This window comes from Capra hircus, chromosome 18, assembly GCF_001704415.2.
Source record: "Capra hircus breed San Clemente chromosome 18, ASM170441v1, whole genome shotgun sequence".
Lineage (NCBI taxonomy): Eukaryota > Metazoa > Chordata > Mammalia > Artiodactyla > Bovidae > Capra > Capra hircus.
Genome location: NC_030825.1, coordinates 40,362,494 through 40,383,589, shown reverse-complemented (window position 1 = coordinate 40,383,589; position 21,096 = coordinate 40,362,494). Strand labels below are relative to the sequence as shown.

General features: G+C 41.0%; 2 protein-coding genes across 6 annotated transcripts in view; one reads left to right on the top strand and one right to left on the bottom strand.

Moving 5' to 3' along the window:
• IST1 (IST1, ESCRT-III associated factor) overlaps nt 1-9,625 on the top strand; it is a 36,099-nt gene extending 26,474 nt beyond the window's left edge. For 4 of the 5 annotated variants that reach the window (XM_018062223.1, XM_018062224.1, XM_018062225.1 and 1 more), the window contains 6 exons: nt 3,145-3,228; nt 3,742-3,852; nt 4,798-4,998; nt 5,773-5,865; nt 6,910-6,958; nt 8,236-9,625. In XM_018062223.1, coding sequence (XP_017917712.1) covers nt 3,145-3,228; nt 3,742-3,852; nt 4,798-4,998; nt 5,773-5,865; nt 6,910-6,958; nt 8,236-8,435 — 738 coding nt within the window. In that variant the 3' untranslated portion in view covers nt 8,436-9,625. The remainder of the gene's footprint in view (nt 1-3,144; nt 3,229-3,741; nt 3,853-4,797; nt 4,999-5,772; nt 5,866-6,909; nt 6,959-8,235) is intronic. The other variant, XM_018062226.1, reaches the window with a different exon arrangement.
• The window catches only part of PKD1L3 (polycystin 1 like 3, transient receptor potential channel interacting), an 82,097-nt gene continuing 70,196 nt past the window's right edge, over nt 9,196-21,096 (bottom strand). The window contains exons 25-32 of the mRNA XM_018063159.1: nt 20,679-20,994; nt 19,613-19,781; nt 15,552-15,764; nt 14,625-14,785; nt 13,113-13,323; nt 12,574-12,675; nt 11,084-11,215; nt 9,196-10,270 (exon numbers count right to left, since the gene is read on the bottom strand). Coding sequence (XP_017918648.1) covers nt 10,154-10,270; nt 11,084-11,215; nt 12,574-12,675; nt 13,113-13,323; nt 14,625-14,785; nt 15,552-15,764; nt 19,613-19,781; nt 20,679-20,994 — 1,421 coding nt within the window. The 3' untranslated portion in view covers nt 9,196-10,153. The remainder of the gene's footprint in view (nt 10,271-11,083; nt 11,216-12,573; nt 12,676-13,112; nt 13,324-14,624; nt 14,786-15,551; nt 15,765-19,612; nt 19,782-20,678; nt 20,995-21,096) is intronic.

The window sequence follows — 21,096 nt, the reverse complement described above, 5'->3', positions numbered from 1 at the left end:
AGTAGATGTTTTTCTGGAATTCTTTTTCTATGATCCAGCACATGTTGGCAGTTTGATTTCTGGTTCCTCTGCCTTTTCTAAATTCAGCTTATATATCTGAAAGTTCTCAGTTGATGTACTGTTGAAGCCTAGATACAAAATAAAAGAAATAGAAAAAAAGTTAGTTTTGTGAAGTGAACTCTTTATAATTTACTCTCAACAATTTCACGTATAACATACAGCAGTGTTAATTATATTTATCACTGCATCTCTAGTCCTTACAGTACATTGCATCTCCAGTCCTTATTTATCATTTTAAAATTAATTTTTATTGGAGTATAGTTGGTTTACAATGTTTGTTTCTACTATACAGCAAAATGAGTCAGCCATATGTCTGCATATATCCTGGCCCCCGCCTTTGGAGTGCCTGTTCAGGTCACCATGTGCATTAGGTAGAGTTCCCTGTGCTACACAGTATGGTCTCAGTAGAGTATCAATCCCAGTGTCCCAGTTCCTCCCGTCCCCTGCCCTTTCCTCCTTGGTGGCCATATATTTGTTTTCTACCTCTGTGTCTGTTTCGCAAATAAGATCATCAATACCATTTTTCTAGATTCTACATATGTGCTTAATATATGATATTTTTCTCTTTCTGACTTACTTCCATCTGTTTGACACTCTAAGTACATCCATGTCTCTGCAAATGACTCAACTTCATTCTTTTTTATGGCTGAGTGGTATTCCATTTTATCTATATACCATATCTTCTTTATCCATTCCAAAATTCATGGATATTTAGGTTGCTTCCATGTCCTGGTTATTGTAAATATACTGCTGTGAACATTGGGTACGTGTATCTTGTTGAATTATGGTTTCCTCTGGGTTTATGCCCAGTAGTGGGATTACTGGGTCAAAGGGTAATTCTGTTTTAGTTCTTTCAGGACCCTCCATACTGCTTTCCATAGTAGTTGTATTAATTTATACTGCCACCAGCAGTGTAAGAGGGTTCCCTTTTCTACATACCCTCGCCAACATTTGTTGTTTGTGGTTTTTTTTTTTCATGATGGCTACTCTGACCATAATAAGGTGATACCTTACTGTAGTTTTCATTTGCATTTCTCTAATAATTGGTGATGTTGAACATCTTTTCATGTGTTTGTTGGCCTTCTTACTTACAACTGAAAGTTTGTAGTACCTTTTGACTGCCTTCATCAATTTCCCTGTCTCATCTCTAACCACAAATCTGATCTCTTTTTTTATGAGTTTGTTGCATGTTTGTGTGTTTCTTCTTTAAGTGTAATTGACCTACAGCACTATGTTGTTCCTATTACACAATTTAGTGATTTTTCTATACATTTCAAAATGATCATAATTCCAGTTACGATATGTCACCATACAAACAGATGAGTTATTGACTATATTCCCCAAACTGTACATTTGCTGCTCATGACTCATTTGTTTTGCAAATGGAACTTTGTATCTCTTAGTCCCTGGATTTCCTCTTCCTGCTCCCCTCTTGTAACCACTTTATCTATAACTGTTTCTGTTTTGTTAAGTTCATTTGATTTTTTAGAATTCCACATATAAGGAAGATCATGTGATACTTTATTTATCTGACTTATTTCACTTAGCATAATACCCTACAGGTCCATCCATGTTGTTGCAAATTGCAAGATTTCATTTTTTTTAAGTGAGTGAGTAATACTCCATTGCATATATGTACCGCATCTTTATTCATCTGTTGATGGTCACTTGGGTTGATTCCATATCTTGGCTGTTGTAAATAATTCTCCAGTGAGAATAGGTGTGGATATGTCTTTTCTAATTAGTGTTTTCATTTACTTTGGATAACTACCCAGGAGTGGAATTACTGGATCAGATATTAGTTCTATTTTTAATCTTTGGAGGAATCTTCATAGTGGCCACACCAATTTACATTCCCACCAACAGTGTATGAGTGTCCCTTTTTCTCCACATCACCACCAACACTTATTTGGTACTTTTTCTTTTTTTATTATAGCCCTTCTGACAGGTGTGAGGGGCTATCTCAGTGTGGTTTTGATTTGCATTTCCTTGATTAGTGATTCTGAGCATCTTTTCCTGTGCCTGTTGGCCATCTGTAGGTGTCTTTGGAAAAATGTCTGTCTGCCAGTTTTCTAATTGGATTGTTTTTTGGTGTTGAGTTGTATGAGTTCTTTGTGTATTTTGGATAATGACCCCTTATCAGATCCATTGTTTGTGAATACCTTCTCCCACCAGCAGATGTAGCCTTTTTATTTTGTTGATAGTTTCTTTCACTGTACAAAAGCTTTTTAGTAGGATATAGTATCATTTGTATATTGTTGCTTTTGTTTCTTGTGCCTGCGACATACCCAAAAGAATATTACTAAGACCAGTGTCAGAAGAGTGTACTGCCATATTTTTTCCTAGAAGTTTTATGGTTTCACATCTTACGTTTAAGTCTTTAATCCATCTTGAATTCATTTGTGTATGGGTTGAGAGAGTAGTCCAGTTTTCCCACTATCATTTATTGAAAAGGCTGTCTTTTTCGTGTTCTTGCCTCCTTTGTTGTAAATGAATTGCCCGTGTAACTATGTGTTCATTCTTGAACTCTCCGTTCTATTCCATTGATCTGTTTGTTTTCTTTGTGTGTGTGCGCACATGCGTGAGCCCGTACATACTGTTTTGATGACTGTGCTTTTTAGCATAGCTTGAAATCAGGGAGCATGATACTTCCAGCACCAATTTATTGTAGGATAATTTAAGCCATTTCTCAAGGGCCTCCAGACTGTCAGGAACTAGTTTCCTTTCCTTGGGTTGGTCATTTTCCTCAGAGAGAAATTTTCCTATCTTCTACATGGAAGGTATAAGCTAGCTATCTACATTTTTGAAAGCATGAGGGAGAAGGAAGCCAAAGGTATCATTCTCTTGGGGAAGACTTTCATTTAATTCTCCTGTTCCGAGTAGATATTTCTGGTCTCTGCTGTGCAGTTCAGTGGATGGATGAATAAACAATAACTAAATGAATTAATATGTACCTTTTGAGGCTTTGCAGGTCCAGTCTTTCGGAAATCCTGAGTAGAAGCATATTTGCTATTGATAGGAGGAAGCTTGAAGCCACCTGTAGGAGTGGTTTCCATTTTTATTTACTGTTCTTTTTCTCTGTAGGTTGCTGATCAACTCTGTGCCAAGTATAGCAAGGAATATGGCAAGTTATGTCGGACCAACCAGATTGGAACTGTGAATGATAGGGTAATGAATGTACTTGTTAAACATGGACCAGTGCGTGGGGTGGGAGCAGGTTATTTTACTGCCTGCAGTGTTTCTGGTGGGTATCACTGTAATGTAGCATTCATTTAAGATTGCACATTTCATAGAAAGAAGGCTGGCTGGCAGTGTAGTCAGTCAACTCCTTAACCCTGCCCGACACCTCTGATTGTGAAGCTCTGTCATCCTGCGTCATTCCTGATTCTATCCCCTGTCCTTTGTGCCACTTGTGATATATGGAGGTAGAAGCGAGGTGGGGAGAAAGATGGGTGAATTCAGATGTGGAATGCCAGTGTCAGTCTTTGCGCATAAGTAACCAGAGTGTGAGACATACATGCATGTTGTGCTTTGTGACTGAAGAAAAGAATAACTGGTTGGAACTTTTCTTTTCTCTCCATTGACTTGTAAAATGAGAGAAACAAAGTTTTACAGTGATACAGGATAGTCTTAGGCTGGTTTATATAGATGCATGTTAACCCTGGATCTTTTGCTTAACAGCTAATGCACAAACTGAGTGTGGAGGCCCCACCCAAAATCCTAGTGGAGAGATACCTGATTGAAATTGCCAAGAACTACAATGTGCCCTATGAGCCCGACTCTGTGGTCATGGTGAGTTTAGAGTCCTTAGAATACAACAGTAAATAAGTCTCTCTAGATCACTGTCTGTGAAAAAGAAGCATATTCTTTGCACTCAAGTTTGCGTGTGGGAGTTGAAGCCTTTGTCCAGTTAGTGCTTTTGGGTTAGCAGTAAATAAGCCTGCATCTCTCTCACTGAATGTTTAAGGATCCGAAGAGATGAATGACTAAAAGCACTTTGAAAAGGTACAGACTTTGATACAAATATAAAATGGCATTATTGCTACTTTTCAGTGAAGTTCAAGGAACTGGGTAGCAAGAGAAGCCCCAAGACCCAGAACAGATCTTGAAACATTTTTTGGGCGCCTGCCATGTGCCCCAGAAAGCTGAGAATACACAAAAGATATAAACAAGGCCACTGTCCTAAAGAGGCTTACAGTGAAAGGCAAATATGGAAGTAGTAATTCAGAGGTTATGGTTGATGGGGGAAAGTAGATGTTTTGGTGTGCTGCTCAGACGACCTTCCCCCCTACTCCCCGCCCCAGTTACAGGCACACTTCAGGACAGAAGCATTTATTCCCCTATCTCTTTGATGACTGGTGGCTCACACAGCTGAGTGTCCCTCCAGCGGTGCCCCTCTTAGGAGAGAGCTTCCTTACCCAGGGTCTTTCCTGGGGGCAGCTTGTATCTGGTCATTGCAGGGGATTAAAGACTGCCCCTTTGCCCCAGTTGGGAACATGTGCTGTAGGCCCATCCTAGCTCCAGAACTCTGGGGGAATTAGCCAAGCCCTCTGTTGTGAAGGCATGGCAGCCCAACTTCTTACTTTGCTCAGGCCTGCTTCCTTCATATCCCCATAGGTCTCTATCCCAAGAGCCCTCTCCAATAAACTTTGGTCATGCTGGTCTCCATCTCAGAGCTTCCTGGGGAACCTAGCCTGTGACAGGGCCTGATGATACGGGTTTCTCTCTTTTTCTTAGGCAGAAGCTCCTCCTGGAGTAGAGACAGATCTTATTGATGTTGGATTCACAGATGATGTGAAGAAAGGGGGCCCTGGAAGAGGAGGTGGAGGCGGCTTCACAGCACCAGTTGGTGGACCTGACGGAACAGTGCCAATGCCTATGCCTATGCCTATGCCATCTCCAAACACTCCTTTCTCATACCCGCTTCCAAAGGGACCTGTAAGTATACATACAAATAAGTGTGGATGTAAACTCTAGAAAATGTAATAGATGACAAGCTGGTTCTGTGAGCGCACTCAGGAGTTGTAGGTAACATTTGGTATAGTTTATTGATTATACTGTGGAAAAAAGCAGCATTGGGATTTGGAGAAAGTCTTTTGGTTAACCTACAGGTAATGAAGCAGGAAAATCTAGAGAGATGGTGCTAGAAAAAACTGTAGGTTTTCTGGGACTTGTAGGTATACTAGTAGCTTTTTCCAAAACTGAATAATCATCACTTATTGCCAAGTAGAAAAACATCTGTTGTAAACATGAAGATGAAAGTCACTGCTAGTAAGAAAGTCTGGGGACTTTGCTGTAGTCCAGTGGTCAAGACTCATGCTTCCACTGCAGGGGCATGGGTTCAGTTCCTGGTTGGGGAGCTATGATCCCACATGTAGTGATACCCCCCACCTCCCCAAAGAAAGTGATAATAATCTCCATTTGTGGACTTAAAAGCAGTTAGTAATTTGATGAATAAATAGCCTGTCTACAGGTCTTTAAAAATCTAGGTCTTCCTGATGACATGTTGTCTCATGTCCTTTTAGGCACTTTTTCCTTTGGGGGCTCTTGAATACACATTAAATACCTATCTTAAATACATATTATTTGGTGTGAATATATTCACGTTGAGAAAATAGTTGTATACACACGTATTTATTTCTCTCTTCCCATATACGCACTTCAGAAATTGCAGATGGGGCAGTCTCTTATGTTGCCTTTCTCCTCTTGCAGTCGGATTTCAATGGATTGCCAGTGGGAACTTATCAGGCCTTTCCCAATATTCATCCACCTCAGATTCCAGCAACTCCCCCATCGTATGAATCTGTAAGTGCCTGAGCCTTTTATAAGCAGCAGGAGAGAGAATCCCAGGAAGAGAGAGCAAAATAATGGCCACAGGGAAGGCAAAGTTTTGATCAACTCCTAGTACTGGCATTGCTGTATGCTTTGGATTTTTGTGTTGCTTTAATATTACCCTGGAAATGGGGCGTGGTGGTGGCGGCAGCATCATTGGTGGCAATGCTTTGTCTGCAGTTAAAAGCCCAGGAATCAGGAAGGAGCTGCAGACCCTAGAAGGTTCTAGTGGGACACCTAATAATTTTTTTTTTTTAAAGAGTAACTAGGCTGAGAATCATTTTGACCTGGTACAGTCTTGGTGGTAGAATATAAATACCGGTTTTATAAATTCTCAACATCTTATAAAGGAATAACAGCTAGATATTTGTATTAAACAGAAGTATCAAGTTTAGTAAGTTTTGGCCTATAGCATTAATTTTATTTTTAGTCTTAAAACTTGCTGATATCAGTAATATGCTAATGATGCCTTGAACTGTAAATGGTTGTCACAGCCTTGGTTCAGAATTAGATGACTTTTCCTGCCAGCCTTCTTTCCTCCTCTAGGGAGATTCCCCTGTTCCTGAGCTTGCTTAGTGTCCTTTCCTTTGGTTTTTACCTTGGGCCTGAGTTTTTATGTTTTGGCTTTGCACGCATTGAAGCTTTGCCCACAACTGTTCCTAGGAAGGAAGTATATGATCTTTGTTAGTATTTGAGGACTTGGTTCTTGGAGGTGAATGTGGTGGTTTAGAGTGCTTTCTCACTGTCTGGAAGGTGAAGGTATCAGATTAAAGAGAGATGTTAATGATGTGATAAGAATTTTCTTTTCCTCTGCTTGGCAGTTAAAGAGTTCAACGTGGTATCTGTCTGGTGAGAAGGAGATCAGGAAGAGTACAGGGGGCGGAGGGGCAGTTTCTTGGAGCAGGTTTGCTGGTTTTGCTGAGCAGCTTGGCTTTTGCCACACACATGGGCCTGTACCATTACCTTCACCAGTGAGGCCCTTACTTTCTCTTCTGGTAATGATCTCTTCTGTTTCAGGTTGATGACATTAATGCTGATAAGAATGTGTCTTCTACACAGATTGTTGGTGAGTGTGAGTCAGAAATCCTTTGAAGGTTTTCTCAGTACTGAACCCTTTGTTGTTTGCTGTTTTCTCATCACTGTTCCTTCCTCAGATTGTTTTTATGCTTGTGGGATTCTACCCACATGCCCATTGTCTCCCCAAATGCAGTATGGTGGAAACAGAACTCAGGATTTCCCACTTCCAGAAAGAAAAGGTCTATCCTGGCTCCAAGGAATTTCCCAAATTACCTTTTTCTGTTAATAGTTATCATTATTCTTTGTCACTTTCTAGTTGTCCATCACCCTCAAGTTCTTTATGTTCCTGCTGCTTCAACTGCCACTGTGCTTGGAAATACCAAAAAAGTTTTTAAATTTGGACATGAAAGAGGCATATATTATGAGTGAATGGCTTAGTGATTTTTCACAAAGCAAGCATGTTCATTAGCCATTCACTGAAAAAATACTACTAGCACTCCAGAAACCCGCTGTCGGGGAGGGGTTACTTAAAAAAAAAAAATTTTTTTTAATACTTTATATTGAGGTATAGGCAATTAACAATGTTGTGACAGTTTCAATTGAAGGGACCCAGCCATACATAGACATGTATCCATTCTCCCCAGAGAAACATAACTTTTTAAAATTGGGGACAGTTTTATTGAGGTATAATTTATGTACAAAAAAATACAGAAATGTATATGACCATTTTTTAGGTGCATCTACACACACATTATGTAACCACCACTTTAGTAAAGGGAACATTTCTATCACCCCAGAAAGTTACCTTGTGTTCTTTCCCAGTTAGTTCTACTCTAGAGGCAAGCACTGTTCTTATTTTCTAGAACTTCGATAGAAATGGAAATGTACAGTAGGTAGAGAGGGTGATGATTTTAACTTGTTAAATATAAAATGGAAGATTAGAAACAAGATCACATTCCATTACATTGAACAGTGTGGATGTTAACATTCCTTATAAATTTTTTTGCTCTTCCCAGTAGAATTCTAGTACCACTCCTTGGACTTTATTATTACGGGAACAGACCTTTGTGAAAGGGGACAGTCCATTTAAATGAATCCTGGGTACCTAAGCCCTATGCACCACACTTTGACTTCCCCTTAAACTTTTTCTCACTGTAGGAAAATAAAACATATATTCAACTATAATTAGAAAATGTAGCCGTTAATTGTCCTGAAAATTTTTATTGACTTCTAGAATTTTTTTTTTTTTTTTTTAAGCAGTGTTTCCTTCTGGGCTTTGAGCTGTTTTTCTGGTGTGTGTAACACTATGCTCCTTACTCTGATTAGGTCCTGGGCCCAAGCCAGAGGCTCCTGCAAAGCCTGCTTCAAGGCTCACAGACACCTATGACAACTTTGTGCTGCCAGAGCTGCCGTCTGTGCCAGACACACTCCCAACTGCATCTGCTGGTGCCAACACCTCAGCGTCAGAGGACATTGACTTCGATGATCTTTCCCGGAGATTTGAGGAGCTAAAAAAGAAAACATAGGCCTCCTAAACCAGGCAAGGTCCAAGTTCTGGGAGTTGAGACTGAGCAGTTTTTCCTTGTAACAAAGAATCTCCATGAAATTGTTTTATCTGTTAACCATCACTGAGCACACTCTCCCTCTGGGCTCTCTTCCTGCTCTACCAGACTCTGCTGCTTTCCAGTTCTCCATTGCTCCCAAGAGACTAACAACTGGGGATGATGAGGTTGGAGCAGCTGGCTCCTGGCAGCCTTTCTTGTCCGTTCCCTGTCAGTGTGATCCCAGGTTCTCTCCTTCCTGTCCCACCATCCCTCCACAGGGCAATGAGAAGGTGAAATCATTGTGGGGAGAGATGGCTGGATGGTGGTGGAGAGGACTTCCTGAAGCGTCTCAGCTCTGTGCTGAGGTTCCAGACTTAGAAACAAACCCTCTGTACAGAGGATTTGTGGTGAGTGAGATTCAAGGCCAAGTGAGATTCAAGGCCAAGGTGTGTATTTTCACACTCTAACGTGAATGGGGGAGAGAAAAAAATGGCTCAGGAAGCCATTATAACAGTTCTCAGAAGCTGGGTCTTCTCATTGACATGCACACTACTCCTTGCTGCAGGGCACTGTTCCATCTGGATCCAGTTGCGAAGTTTATTTGGAAAGTTGAAGGCCTCTCTTAGTTCTACTGGATTCTCAGGGAGCCCTCTGTGGCCTTTGCTTTATTTTGAGTGCTATGTCTCCCTTTTAATAGAGGGCAGCACTGTGTAAATTCCTGTTTTTTCCCCATGGCATTCTGTTGGATTGCATTTGGCTATGTACTGAGCAGAAGTCACCAGTCAAGGCTAAGGTGGGCTTCCAGTAGCCTTAATTAGAAATATTCAAGTCTCTTGAGTAGTGAGCTGGAAAGCCTACAGATTATTGAAAAGGGATTCCTGTTCTCGTTTGAAGACTTTATGATCAAGAGAACCTCTACAAACTGATCTCAAATAAATTTTTGGTGCCTGTGTGGCTCTAATGGTTTTGCTGCTTCCCTCAATGGATGAGACTAACCCTTTTGCCCCCTAGCTAAGGCCATCTTTCCCCACAAGGGTGGCGTTGGGATCAGAAGATATGACTTTGGCTTCTGTGTGGTAAATCTGTACATACTCTGTTCAAGCAACTTTAATGTTTTTGGTTGATTTGTATCTCATGGCTCAGTAGCTGCTAATAAAGTTAAAAATATTGTGCCCTGGTTTCTCCAGTTTGGGTAAAATGATGAGGGGCAAATTCAGCTTTTAGTGGAGAGTATTTTAAGCAAGTAACCAATATTGGGTACAAGTTAGACCATCCTTTTGCTCCCTGGATAATGTGGATGGACAGTTGGGGAGTAAGAAGCCCATTTTGATCTCTGTATGTAAGCCCAGATAGTAATCTGGGAGCTGGCATGGTTACTTCTCTGTGACAGCACTCCCCCTGAGCCAGATCTCATGCTTGTGTCTTTGATTATAAAGTTGCAGTGAGCTTACTTGTGACTCATATTTTTGGAACATGAATGGTAAGTGCTCTCTAACTTGCTGCTAGGCAGCAGAGTTGGTTCATCCTGCATCACCCTTTTAGTGCCAAGGGGATTTTTGATTCTTCACTAGGAAAATTAACAAAATATACTATATAAACATTTCCCAAAGTACACCATGCAAAGATCAGTGTTAATATACTCAGAAGTAATAAGCCACATGAGGAGACAACAGGATTAAGGTAACTCACCTTTTAAACCTTCATTTGTCCGTGGCTGTTGCTGTTAGGGCTGTTTGCTGACATGTGCTCTGATGCTGCTGGATCCCTAACAAACTTGACAGCTTCAGCAACAGCATATCCATCAGTGTGGCGCCTCTCTCAGTCTGCTGAAAGACAAAAGGAAAAAAGTGAGGAAACTGGAGTTGTTGCTAATGTTGGAAGGAAAAAGTACCAAAGGTGTAATTTTTAAAAGTAGATATAAAGATACTGTTTGCTTTAATGGTTTACTGTCAGGCCTTGTCAGCAGTGTTTCTGCTACTTAACAGTTGAGAACCAGATATTTTAGGACACTGGATACAGAACATAATGTCAGTCGCTCAGTCATGTCCAACTCTTCACAACCCCCTGGACTGCAGCACACCAGGCTTCCCTGTCCCTCACCAACTCCCAGAGCTTGCTCAAACTCATGTCCATCAAGTCTGTGATGCCATTCAACCACCTCATTCTCTGTCGTCCCCTTCTCCTCCTGCCTTCAATCTTGCCCAGCACCAGGGTCTTTTCCAGTGAGTCCATTCTTAGCATCAGGTGGCCAAAGTATTGTAGCTTCAGCATCAGCCCTTCCAGTGAATATTCAGGACTGATTTCCTTTAGGATGGACTGGTTTGGGCTCTTTGCTGTCCAAGGGACTGTTACGAGTCTTCTCCAACACCACAGTTCAGAAGCATCATTTTCAGTGTTCAGCTTTCTTTATGGTCCAATTCTCACATCCGTACATGACTACTGGAATAATATAACTTTTAGTAAATTGGGTTTCCTAGTAAAATGGTTGACAGCATTATGGAGACTAATAAAGGGAATATGCTGATACTGTGTGTTATGTCAATCTGTAATCATAAGAAGAGCTAAATCTGAGCTTTTCCAGGGATAAAAAATCATGATATAGCTTATAGCTTAGTTACTGAGTTACTTACCTTAAGAGATTTCCTTTCTTTACCAAAGGCCATTAAAATGGCAGAAACAAAAAGGTTAATGATCATAAGTACCATCAAAACAACATAGGTGAAGATAAGAAAGGAGCCCAGGACTGGGTTCACAGCAGTAACCTGGAAAGACAATAGAACACTTTGGGTTTAAACACTGATAGTTTAATTTCTGCTTTAAAAATGTAAAATATGTGCTAATACTTGGGATATATTCACATAAGAAAACATTTCTGCCTGGTGGAAACTAGAAAAGCTAAAATACTAAAAAGGAAAATACTTTTGAGTGGACAGAAGAGCAAGAGTGACTTGACTCTAAGGGTATATAAATAATTATGCCTTCAGGGCTTCCACAAGAAGATAACAGGTAAGTTGTAATGGAATTATAAATGACTCATGGGAATTTCCTGGCTTATGACTGCACTTTCACGGGCTTCCCTGGTGGCTCAGACGATAAAGCATCTGCCTGCAGTGCAGGAGTCCTGGGTTTAAACCCTGGGTTGGGAAGATCCCCTGGAGAAGGAAGTGGCAACCCACACCAGTACTCTTGCCTGGGAAATTCCATGGACTGAGGAGACCGATAGGCTACAGTCCATGGGGTCACAAAGAGCCATGACTGAGTGACCTCTTTCTTTCTTTTTGCACTTTCACTGCTGAGTGCCCAGGTTCAGTCCCTGGTTGGGGAACTAAGATCCCACAAGCTGTGCAGCTTAAAAAAAAAAGACTCAAAGCCCTCGTGAGTTTTGACAAATCTAGAAAATACATCCAAATACAGAAGCTTCAAGGACTAGCAAGAGCGTATTGAAAGAATACATAGAAGCCAGAAATGATAATGGAGATGGTCTCTGCTACTCCATGCAATTTCTACTCTTAACATAGGATATCATAATGATAAGCTTTGATCAAAATCTTGCCAGTTTCACTAATCTGAATTGGGATCAGGGAGTTTTTTTCTCCCTGATCAAATCTATATATGTTAGTTTTGGGGACCCAAAACCTCATCTGGGTTTCCTAATTTTTTTTTTATGTCTAATAGAAAGGGCTTTGTGTAGGTAGTTCCTGGGGGAAAATGACAGCCCTCTGTGACATTAGTATTTGTTAACATAAATACTATAGTTCTTTGTGGAACTGTACCTCCCTAATTATTATTTCAGGTCATTTCCAGCTGTACACGTCAAAAGGCTATTGAGAAAGCAGCAGCAATCATGTTATTCTGTCTGAGAGCCCTGTGTCTTTGGCAGTAAGATTGAGGATACAAGAAATGAGGAATGTGGGACTATGTGCTTAGAAAAGGAGGTAACAGCCATTCAAAAGCTTTATCTATAGGTAGTACCATAAAATGATGGCAAAGGTTCTAAATTTCTCCCTTTTTCAGCATGTAATGGTACAGTAGGGGTTGCTTTTATAAGCCGTTCTCATCTGATGTATTAAACGAAACATAATTCTGCAAGGAAACCAGGAAGAGAGTTTGTTTTTTTTACCTCCTTGTGATGAGAGATTCCCATCAGGAGACTGACAACAGTTACTGCTGAACTGAGAAAAGTTTGGTAGTCGGAGATGCTCCATCCAAACAGCAGGTTAAACTGAAAAAGAAGAGTCAGGTGGGCTTGGCAAGCAGCAGAGGGGGCTGCAGTTTGGGTCCTGAAATGGTTATAATGATGAGGTCAATGTAGACCAAATGGGATGGAAATTAAAGAATATCCTTAGTGGCCATTCAAATTACTATGCCTGAAAACCATGCAGAATCCCTTTGTGATCAGTGTTTTCATGTAAGTTTACTTGACTTTCATATCTTGTGAGTTAAAATGTTATCTCCATTTTAAAGATGAGAGAAATGTCGTGAGCTTATAATACTGCTGGTTAAATATGGACATAACTAAAACCAGCTCTTTTCCTCTATCTTCTCCAAAACACTGCCAGCTTGAACTGTGACTTTCCATTTAGCAACCTTTTTTAAGGAAAGCAGCGTGACTCCAAGACCACAGCACTCGGGACAAGACACACTAGGACGGGTGCTTACCGCAATGGCATAGCCTGTCAGCAGGATCAAGATGACCAGCAAGAAGCCCACTACCTCGTCCCAGGCTTTGCTGAGTGTTCTGTCAATGACCTGCAGCCTGGGGTTTTGATACAGCAGGCTCCATAGCTGAACTGTTGCCAAAAGAACTAGGAAACCCATGAGGTGAATGACAGCTGAGTTGACTTTAACTGCCTCATAGAAGTTGATGAACCTGTACCAAGGAAAGCAGACACTCAGGATGAAGTCTATGCCATCAACTCCTGTGAGGTCAGTGTCTCCAGGGCTCCTACTCCTCAAGTGCAGCAGCTCTGTAAGTCCCGTTCCTGTTGACAGAACGCTTCTTTCCAGTGTGGCTTCCCATGGATGTGAGCACTGGCACAAGGCCACATACTCGACTGGGAGCAGTGCTGTAGAAACCTTGGAATGCAGCCTCTAGCTGGCTACTCCTGATTCATCCTATCGATTCTGAATCTGGAGTTAACCAAGAATCGGGGCCAGCCTCCAGCACTGCTCTAGTTTCAGATCTCTCCTTTCAGAAGAGATGAGTTAACCTAACGAGATGTATAATAACGCCTCGTTATTATCTGTTTTCTGTAACACTCTAATCCTATGTTGTTCTCTAACAGTGGTAATTGATCCTCTAATAGATTTAACAGTGCTGAGTAGAGAGATGATTAAACTATAGAAGTAAAGGGGTGTTACTCACCAATTGTTCTGTTGGTTTCTGTTGTTACGTGAGAGATGCATTGATAATTTTATGTTGCAGCAACTAGGTTACTTGGAAAGACCTCCACAGACATGAGTGAACTGGCACTTTCATTGTGATAACATGTAGCAGTACCACACAGCAGGCAAGACCTCAGTGCCACTGCACTGAGGACTGCACGCTACACCACTGTCTGTGCATGGACAACCCTCTATAAGGCCTTCCTGGGACACTGCCTCAGTCTTAACAGATCTGCAGCCCAGGCTATTGGGCACTGCAAGGTTAGAAAAGCACCACATGGCAGTACTTTGGGAAATAAGATACTTTGTCTTTCCCAGGAGAAAGACCAAAGAAGTTACCCCAAAGTGGCACCAGACTGCTGCTTGGTAAGGATGAGCTAAAGGATGAACATCCCTTCCCAGAAAGCAACCCTCTTTGGATTTAGAGATGTTCCATGTGTTGTTCTATTCAAAGAATGATCACTTGTCATGTCAGGACTTCATTCCTTGGCCAAGGTGCAAAATAACCCAATTCCAGACCCTTGCTATGTGAAATTTAATTGTATTATCCTAGATTAACATGTACCTAAGTACTATGAAGGCAGAAGAGCTTTTCATCTATCATTAGCAGTTAGCAGTTTCTAGTTAGTTGTGTTCTTCACTGTGGACAGTAGTCTGTGTTTAACTGTGATATTATACAAATAGAGATCTGGCAGAGAGGAAGAGGGGAGTTTGAAAGAATACTTGTGTAGCCAGTAAATTCTGAGCATCAAGTAAGAATATCCTTTGCTCCCTCAGGGTCCTTACCTGTCTCGGTCATAGTGGTATTGTACCATGTGTTTTTTAAGTAGAGAAATAACTGTCAGGTCAAGTCCCAAGATGACAAAGCTAAGGAGGATTATGCTCATATCTAGAAGGTTTCTTTTCCTCATGAAGAACCTCCACCTCTGCTGTTTCAACTGGCGACCCTAAACATAAGACACCACAGTCACTATTGCTTGCCTGAAAGATCACCTAGGTCTTTCCCCAATAAAGTGTTACGAACTCTGGGAAAGCACTCAGCCAGGGACCGTTCAGATCCCTAAGTTGGACACAATCGTTCTGGTCTCAGTTCTGCCTTGTAGTCATTCAGAGCTGCCACTTAAACACAAAAGTTGGCCTTCCTTAAAACAACTAATTGTATACATTCATCATGTTGCTTAAACTTAATAATAAAGTTCCTCAATTAATTAAAACCCTGAAAACAAAATATTGTGTGTGGCCTAAGAAATGCTTTTTGGGTACAGTCATCTAAGTGTTACCTTATATAGGGGTCGTGTGTGTGCAAAGTCGCATCTGACTGCAACCCGTCAGGCTCCTCTGTCCATGGGATTTTTAGGCAAGAATACTGGGAGTGGGTTGCCATGCCCTCCTCAGGGGATCTTCCCAATCCAGTGATGGAACCTGCGTCTGTTAACATTTCCTGTGTTGGCAGGTGGGTTCTTTACCACTAGTGCCATCTGGGAAGCCCCAGATAGGGGTCATATAACTGGACAAAAAATTCTTTCTATATACTTAATTTTTTAACTCTAGAAAACTGGAAGAACTACTTGGTGGAAGGCCAGTAGGTTTAACTGAACTCAGTCTTCCAGAAAGGACCAAAATCATAGCTATAATCCTAAAAGCAGCTCCCTGTGGTTCTCCAAGTAATACCTGGCAACACAGAATTTCTTACATCTAATATTTTCAGTTCACCTGTGCAAAGGCATAGTAACAGACCAGTAGATAGTAGATGACTTGTGACATGACAGACCAGGCAAAGTTCTTTGATATCTGAAGGAAAGTTAAAATGTCCAGTCTCACGGAGGTGAAGAAGGCACCTGAGAGAAAGAAAGAACACCTGGAGTTAAGAGCTTTTAAATTTGCCTTCTGCCCTTCCAACTCTCTTTCAGATAACCCCAAGTGTTCCTGTACCATCCATTTCCAATTTTCCTGAGTCTCTAACATGTCACTTAGTATTTCCTCAAGAATTGTCATGAATATTAAATGGGATCATGTATGCAAAGCCACTGGAAGAATGTGTGGACTGCACTGAAAGGCAGGAGAGGATTATACTGTTGATCCCACGTAGAGGGCAGTGTCTTAACAGCTGTTAACAGGTGTCCCTCTTTCTTACCAAGTCAGAATGGCTATAGAAACAAACTGACTAGCTGTACTGTTGCAAAATGATGTTTCAGAGACTTGATTGCAGTGAAAACTGTGGGGTGAATGGAATTAAATGGAAGTATGGTACCTTTGTTTAAAGCTTTAAAAAATACATTTCAGAAATTAGTATGATGAAAAAGATTTGAACCTTTTCAAATTTAGACACTTCCTATATGAAAAGCACTAACATTATCCCATGAATACTAACAGTATCCCCTGCATACTCAGATGTTTATGAAGACAGACCAAAAAGCTTTATAAGATCATGAGATGCTTATAGATATAAATTTTTCATAAAGCCCCCAAATACTAGAACTAAGATGCACCCCCTGTAGTAGAAAGTACATTTAAGAACAAAAGGAATTCCTGCCTTACATAGCTAGCTCTCATGGGGAAAGCCAGGATTTTCCCCATGTTTATTTTACCCCTAGTTTTTGAGTAGTTAAAATAACCCTATGAAGACTCTTGGGAAGCTTTCATGTTTCATTTTGAAACAAATAGCAAAAGTGGTCTACTGTGTGGGCTTGGGAGGAAAAAAATTCTGATTAGAAGTAAAACCTAAGGTCATAGGACACTTGGGCAAATTATGGGGGAGAGGGGAAAGGAAGGAGGATTAGGGCAGACTTCCTGTTAAAGGGGGAAGAATTGAACATACCCAGTTTCCCTCTAATCCCTTCCAAAATGCCACTGACAGTAAAGGAATTTTAAAAATGACCCAAAGATGAGGAGGTGGGCAGATGAGCCTGGAACTGGAAAACAGCTGAATGACACTGCCTGAGAAGATTCAAGAAAGCTGAAACCTAAGCCAGCAGCACAGGAAACCCAGAAGGAAGCTGGTTCTTAGCACAAAACCTCACAAAGGCTGAGAAACTGGAGGCATCAGGTACCTCAGAAGGTAGAAGTTCAAATAGAACTAACAGAATCGTAAGTCGACATAAACAGGTAAAACCCAGAGTTCCTCTCTCCCCTTTACAACCACGTTATTTACTACCCATCCTGCCTTCCTAGTAACGTTGAGTCAGAGAGAATCTGAACTCGGGACACCAGGTCTATTTGTGAGTAGTACTCCACTGGAAAAGGGAATTGAAAGAAAGTTTAAATATTGCATGGTGAGACCCTTCCCATTCCCCTTCCGTTATCTGGCTCTGAGGAGTCTTAAAGGCTTACATCCTCAAGGCAGGGGAGTGGAGGGGGTCCTCTCTTTCTGCAAACTGCTCCCCAAAAGGACAGATACCACCTGACTAGTTCTGTCCATGCACATGGTGCTTCTAATTAGCACTTACTTGGTTTTTACTGCCTCCCTCTTAAATAGGACCGGACACAAAACACCAAAAAAAACTAAAGACGCTCAGAGGAATTACAGAAAGCCTTGAAGGAGCAGAAGAAAACATAAACCTGTAATATCCTTAGTGAAGAGGATATTGTATCCAAAAAGAAGAGTAGGAAACTGAAAAAGAAACAAGGACAAACAATTTTTAGAAATGAAAATATTCCAAAAGTGGTTTGGAAATTGAAGTAATTGCTCAGAAATCAGAAGGAAAGGATGGAAAATAAAGCAAAAACATGAGGAAATCAGAGGCTCCATCTATGAATTCCAACATCAAAATGCTAAGAATATCAGAAAAAAGAAAAAAATGCAAGAACATCTCTTAGAACTTAAGGGATACATTTCCAGATCAAAGGACGCACTGTGAACTCCATTCCTAACTCTGGGGACAAAGATTATTCTAAAAACTTGGGAGCAAGGGGATCATCATACTTATTTATAGCAGTATAAGAAGCTAGAAGACAGTGGAGCTAAACTTAAAAACTCTGAAAAACTACTATATCCAGCCAAATGATTGATCAACCAAACGTGATGGGAGAAAAAAAGCTTTTGGGGGGGCTCCAAAATCACTGCAGATGGTGACTGCAGCCATGAAATTAAAAGATGCTTGCTCCTTGGAAGAAAAGCTATGACCAATCTAGACAGCATATTAAAAAGCAGAGACATTACTTTGCCAACAAATGTCTGTCTAGTCAAGCTATGGTTTGTCCAGTAGTTATGTATGGATGTGAGAATTGGGCTATAAAGGAAGCTGAGTGCCACAGAATTGATCCTTTGGAACTATGGTGTTGGAGAAGACTCTTGAGAGTCCCTTGGACAGCAAGTAGATCAAACCAGTCAATCTTAAAGGAAAATAGTCCTGAATACTCATTGGAAGGACTGATGCTGAAGCTGAAGCTCCAATACTTTGGCCACCTGATGAGAACTGACTCTTTGGGAAAGACCCTGATGCTGGGAAAGATTGAAGACAGGAAGAGAAGGGGACAACAGAGGATGAGATGGTTGGTGGCATCACCAACTCAATGGACATGAGTTTGAGCAAGCTCCGGCAGTTGGTGACGGACAGGGAAGCCTGGCATGCTGCAGTCCATGGGGTTGCAAAGAGTCAGACACAACTGAGCAACTGAACTGAACTGAAGGCTTTAAGAAAATTTACTTCCCTTGCTCATTTCCAGGAAGTTACCAACAAACATACCAGCTGGATGTGTCCCAGCAAAATGAGAAAGTAAACCAAGAAGGGAAGACATGGGATTTAGGAGAAAGGTAATCCAACAGAGAGGAGACAGGGCAAGGAGAGTCCAAGTTCAAGAGCTCTCAAGCAGGCCTAGAAAATAACCAATCTGGACTATACTGAAAGAATAGTGGGCCTGAGAAGATGTTTCTAAGGAAAAGACAAAATGATAGGTTACTTGATAGTTTTGAACAGAATGAAATTTTTACTTCTAGGAAGAGTCTGGAGGTGAATCAATGATAGATGCATGTAAAACCAAGAAAGTGAAAAAGAAAAAGAAGTAACTATAAACTCTAGGGAAACATATTGTAAGAGAAAAGATATTTAATTATAATATACAGAGGTTGGTGGTTTAGTTGCTCAGTGGTATCCAACTCTTTTCCAACCCCATGGACTGGCCCACCAGGTTCCTCTGTCCATGGGATTTCTTAGGCAAGAATGCTGGAGTCGGTTGCCATTTCCTTCTCCAGGGGATCTTCCTGACCCAGGGATTGAACTGGGTCTCCTGCATTGCAGGCAGATTCGAATATAAAACAGTTGAATTATCATCATACGAAGATACTATTGGGACTTCCCTGGTGGTACAGTGGGTAAGAATTCACCTACCAATGCAGGGGACACGAGTTCGATTCCTATTCCAGGAGGCTTCCACATGCCGCAGAGCAACTAGCCAAGCACAGCTAGCCTGTGCTCTTGAGCTTGTGCGCCACCACACCAGAGGAGGCGGCCCAGGCACTGCAGCACAGACTAGCCCCTGCTCGCTGCAACCAGAGAGCCCACGTGCTGCACTGAACACCAAGCACAATGCTCCCCACCCCCCAGAAAAGAGACCATCTAAAACTGAAGATTAATGACATACTTAACAGGCATGCTGCATTTTTAGAGTAATTTTTAAATACCAAAGAATCAGTTAAATCTGCCTCTGGAGAGTAGGAATGAAGAGAGGCCTGCTAGTTTTTGCCCTGAAATGTCTGACTTTCAAAATTATGTGCTATAGCTTTAAATAATTTTTTAAAATGAAATAAGATAAAGAAATGGGGCCTTCAGTGATACCCAGGTCACAGAGGGAAGAGAGGAGGCCTTCATACCTACATTGTTGGACTCCAAAATCAGGGTCACTACACAGAACAGGTTCACATTAGCATTGAAGACCACAAATTCCACAAAGAGGCTTTTGGTGCAATGGTCTAGCCAGTGGCTCTGTTCAAGTTGCTGCAGAACTCTGGAAAAACAGAAGGACAGGCCAGCTGTATTCTCCACTGAACTCTGCAGAGCGGGAAAATGCTCTGGCCTTTCTAGTACCACTCAAAGAGGAGGTGAGAAGTGACATTTCCCAATCACCTGTAAAATGCTTACTAATGCCCAAACTTTCACCAGTATTCACACCAACGTTAAATGTTCAAGAAAAGGTATCTGGCATTTAAGGTCTGAGGTAGAATTAATTTTACCTCAATTAAGAATTTTACTTCAAAATTAATTATTTTAGACTAGTATCTTTTAAAAACATTTTAGATAAAATATCTAAAACTGAAGATTCATGAAATAGCTAATAATACAGTGTCAATCACTTCTATTTGAAAAGTACTACTTTTAACTAAGCTATTTAGGTGTAAGCAGTCAAAATGCCATTTGGTTGGCATTGTTTTTGAGAAGTTGGTTTCTTGCTGAAAAATTCAATGAAGAGATAATCATTTTAATTTGGGCTTTTTCATACATAATGATAAAGACTCAGGATTTGTATATAATACCATTCTAACTGGCAATTTAATTTTGGCATTTTAATTTTGGATTGTTCATGACGTGGTGTCTCTTATTTAAATACTGTTGAGTTTAACTGCAGCTAGAATTGAAACTGATGTGTTTTTCCAGATGAGAGAAGGAAGGAGATTTGGCAAAGTGGCAACCCAAAATATACCTTTAGTTTGAGGTTGAAAAGGAATTTTTAAACTTAAAGATACATTTCCCTTAGAAATCTAAAATAAAAGTGTCTACAAGTGCCATACATAGTACGGTAGCATAATAGTGGCTGTCAGAACTACTCAAAAGGGTCCTTAATTCCTAATTTCTCTGAGAATGGACAGGAGCAAATATCGTGGACCTCCTGTTCAGGTTCACTTACCTGCGTGCATTACTGGAGTTTCTTCCAAGTCTCACAACATACCCTCCTCCAGAGTAAGTGGCAAATTCTCCTTGAATGGGGTAGCCACCCAGTGCCTCCTGATTCTGGTAATGCCAGATCCTGTCCGATGTCGTGTTGTTTTTATCAGGGGGCCCCCAGTTAACCCCATAGTTCTCTGTATCCTCCTGAACTTGGTGAGATGGCTTCAGTTGTTCTTGGAGAGAGAGTCTAGTTGTAAAGAATGTGGCACCAGGAACGCGAATCTGACGAAGCAGAACATTGCCCAAAAGAAAGGAGTTTCCATCAGTAATAAATCCTAGTGAGAAAGCCATTAAAAAAAAAATTGCCTCAGTAAGTAAGTAACAAAAAAGGCCTATTTTCATCAATATTTTTAAAAACATTTCTGGAGTTGCTACCT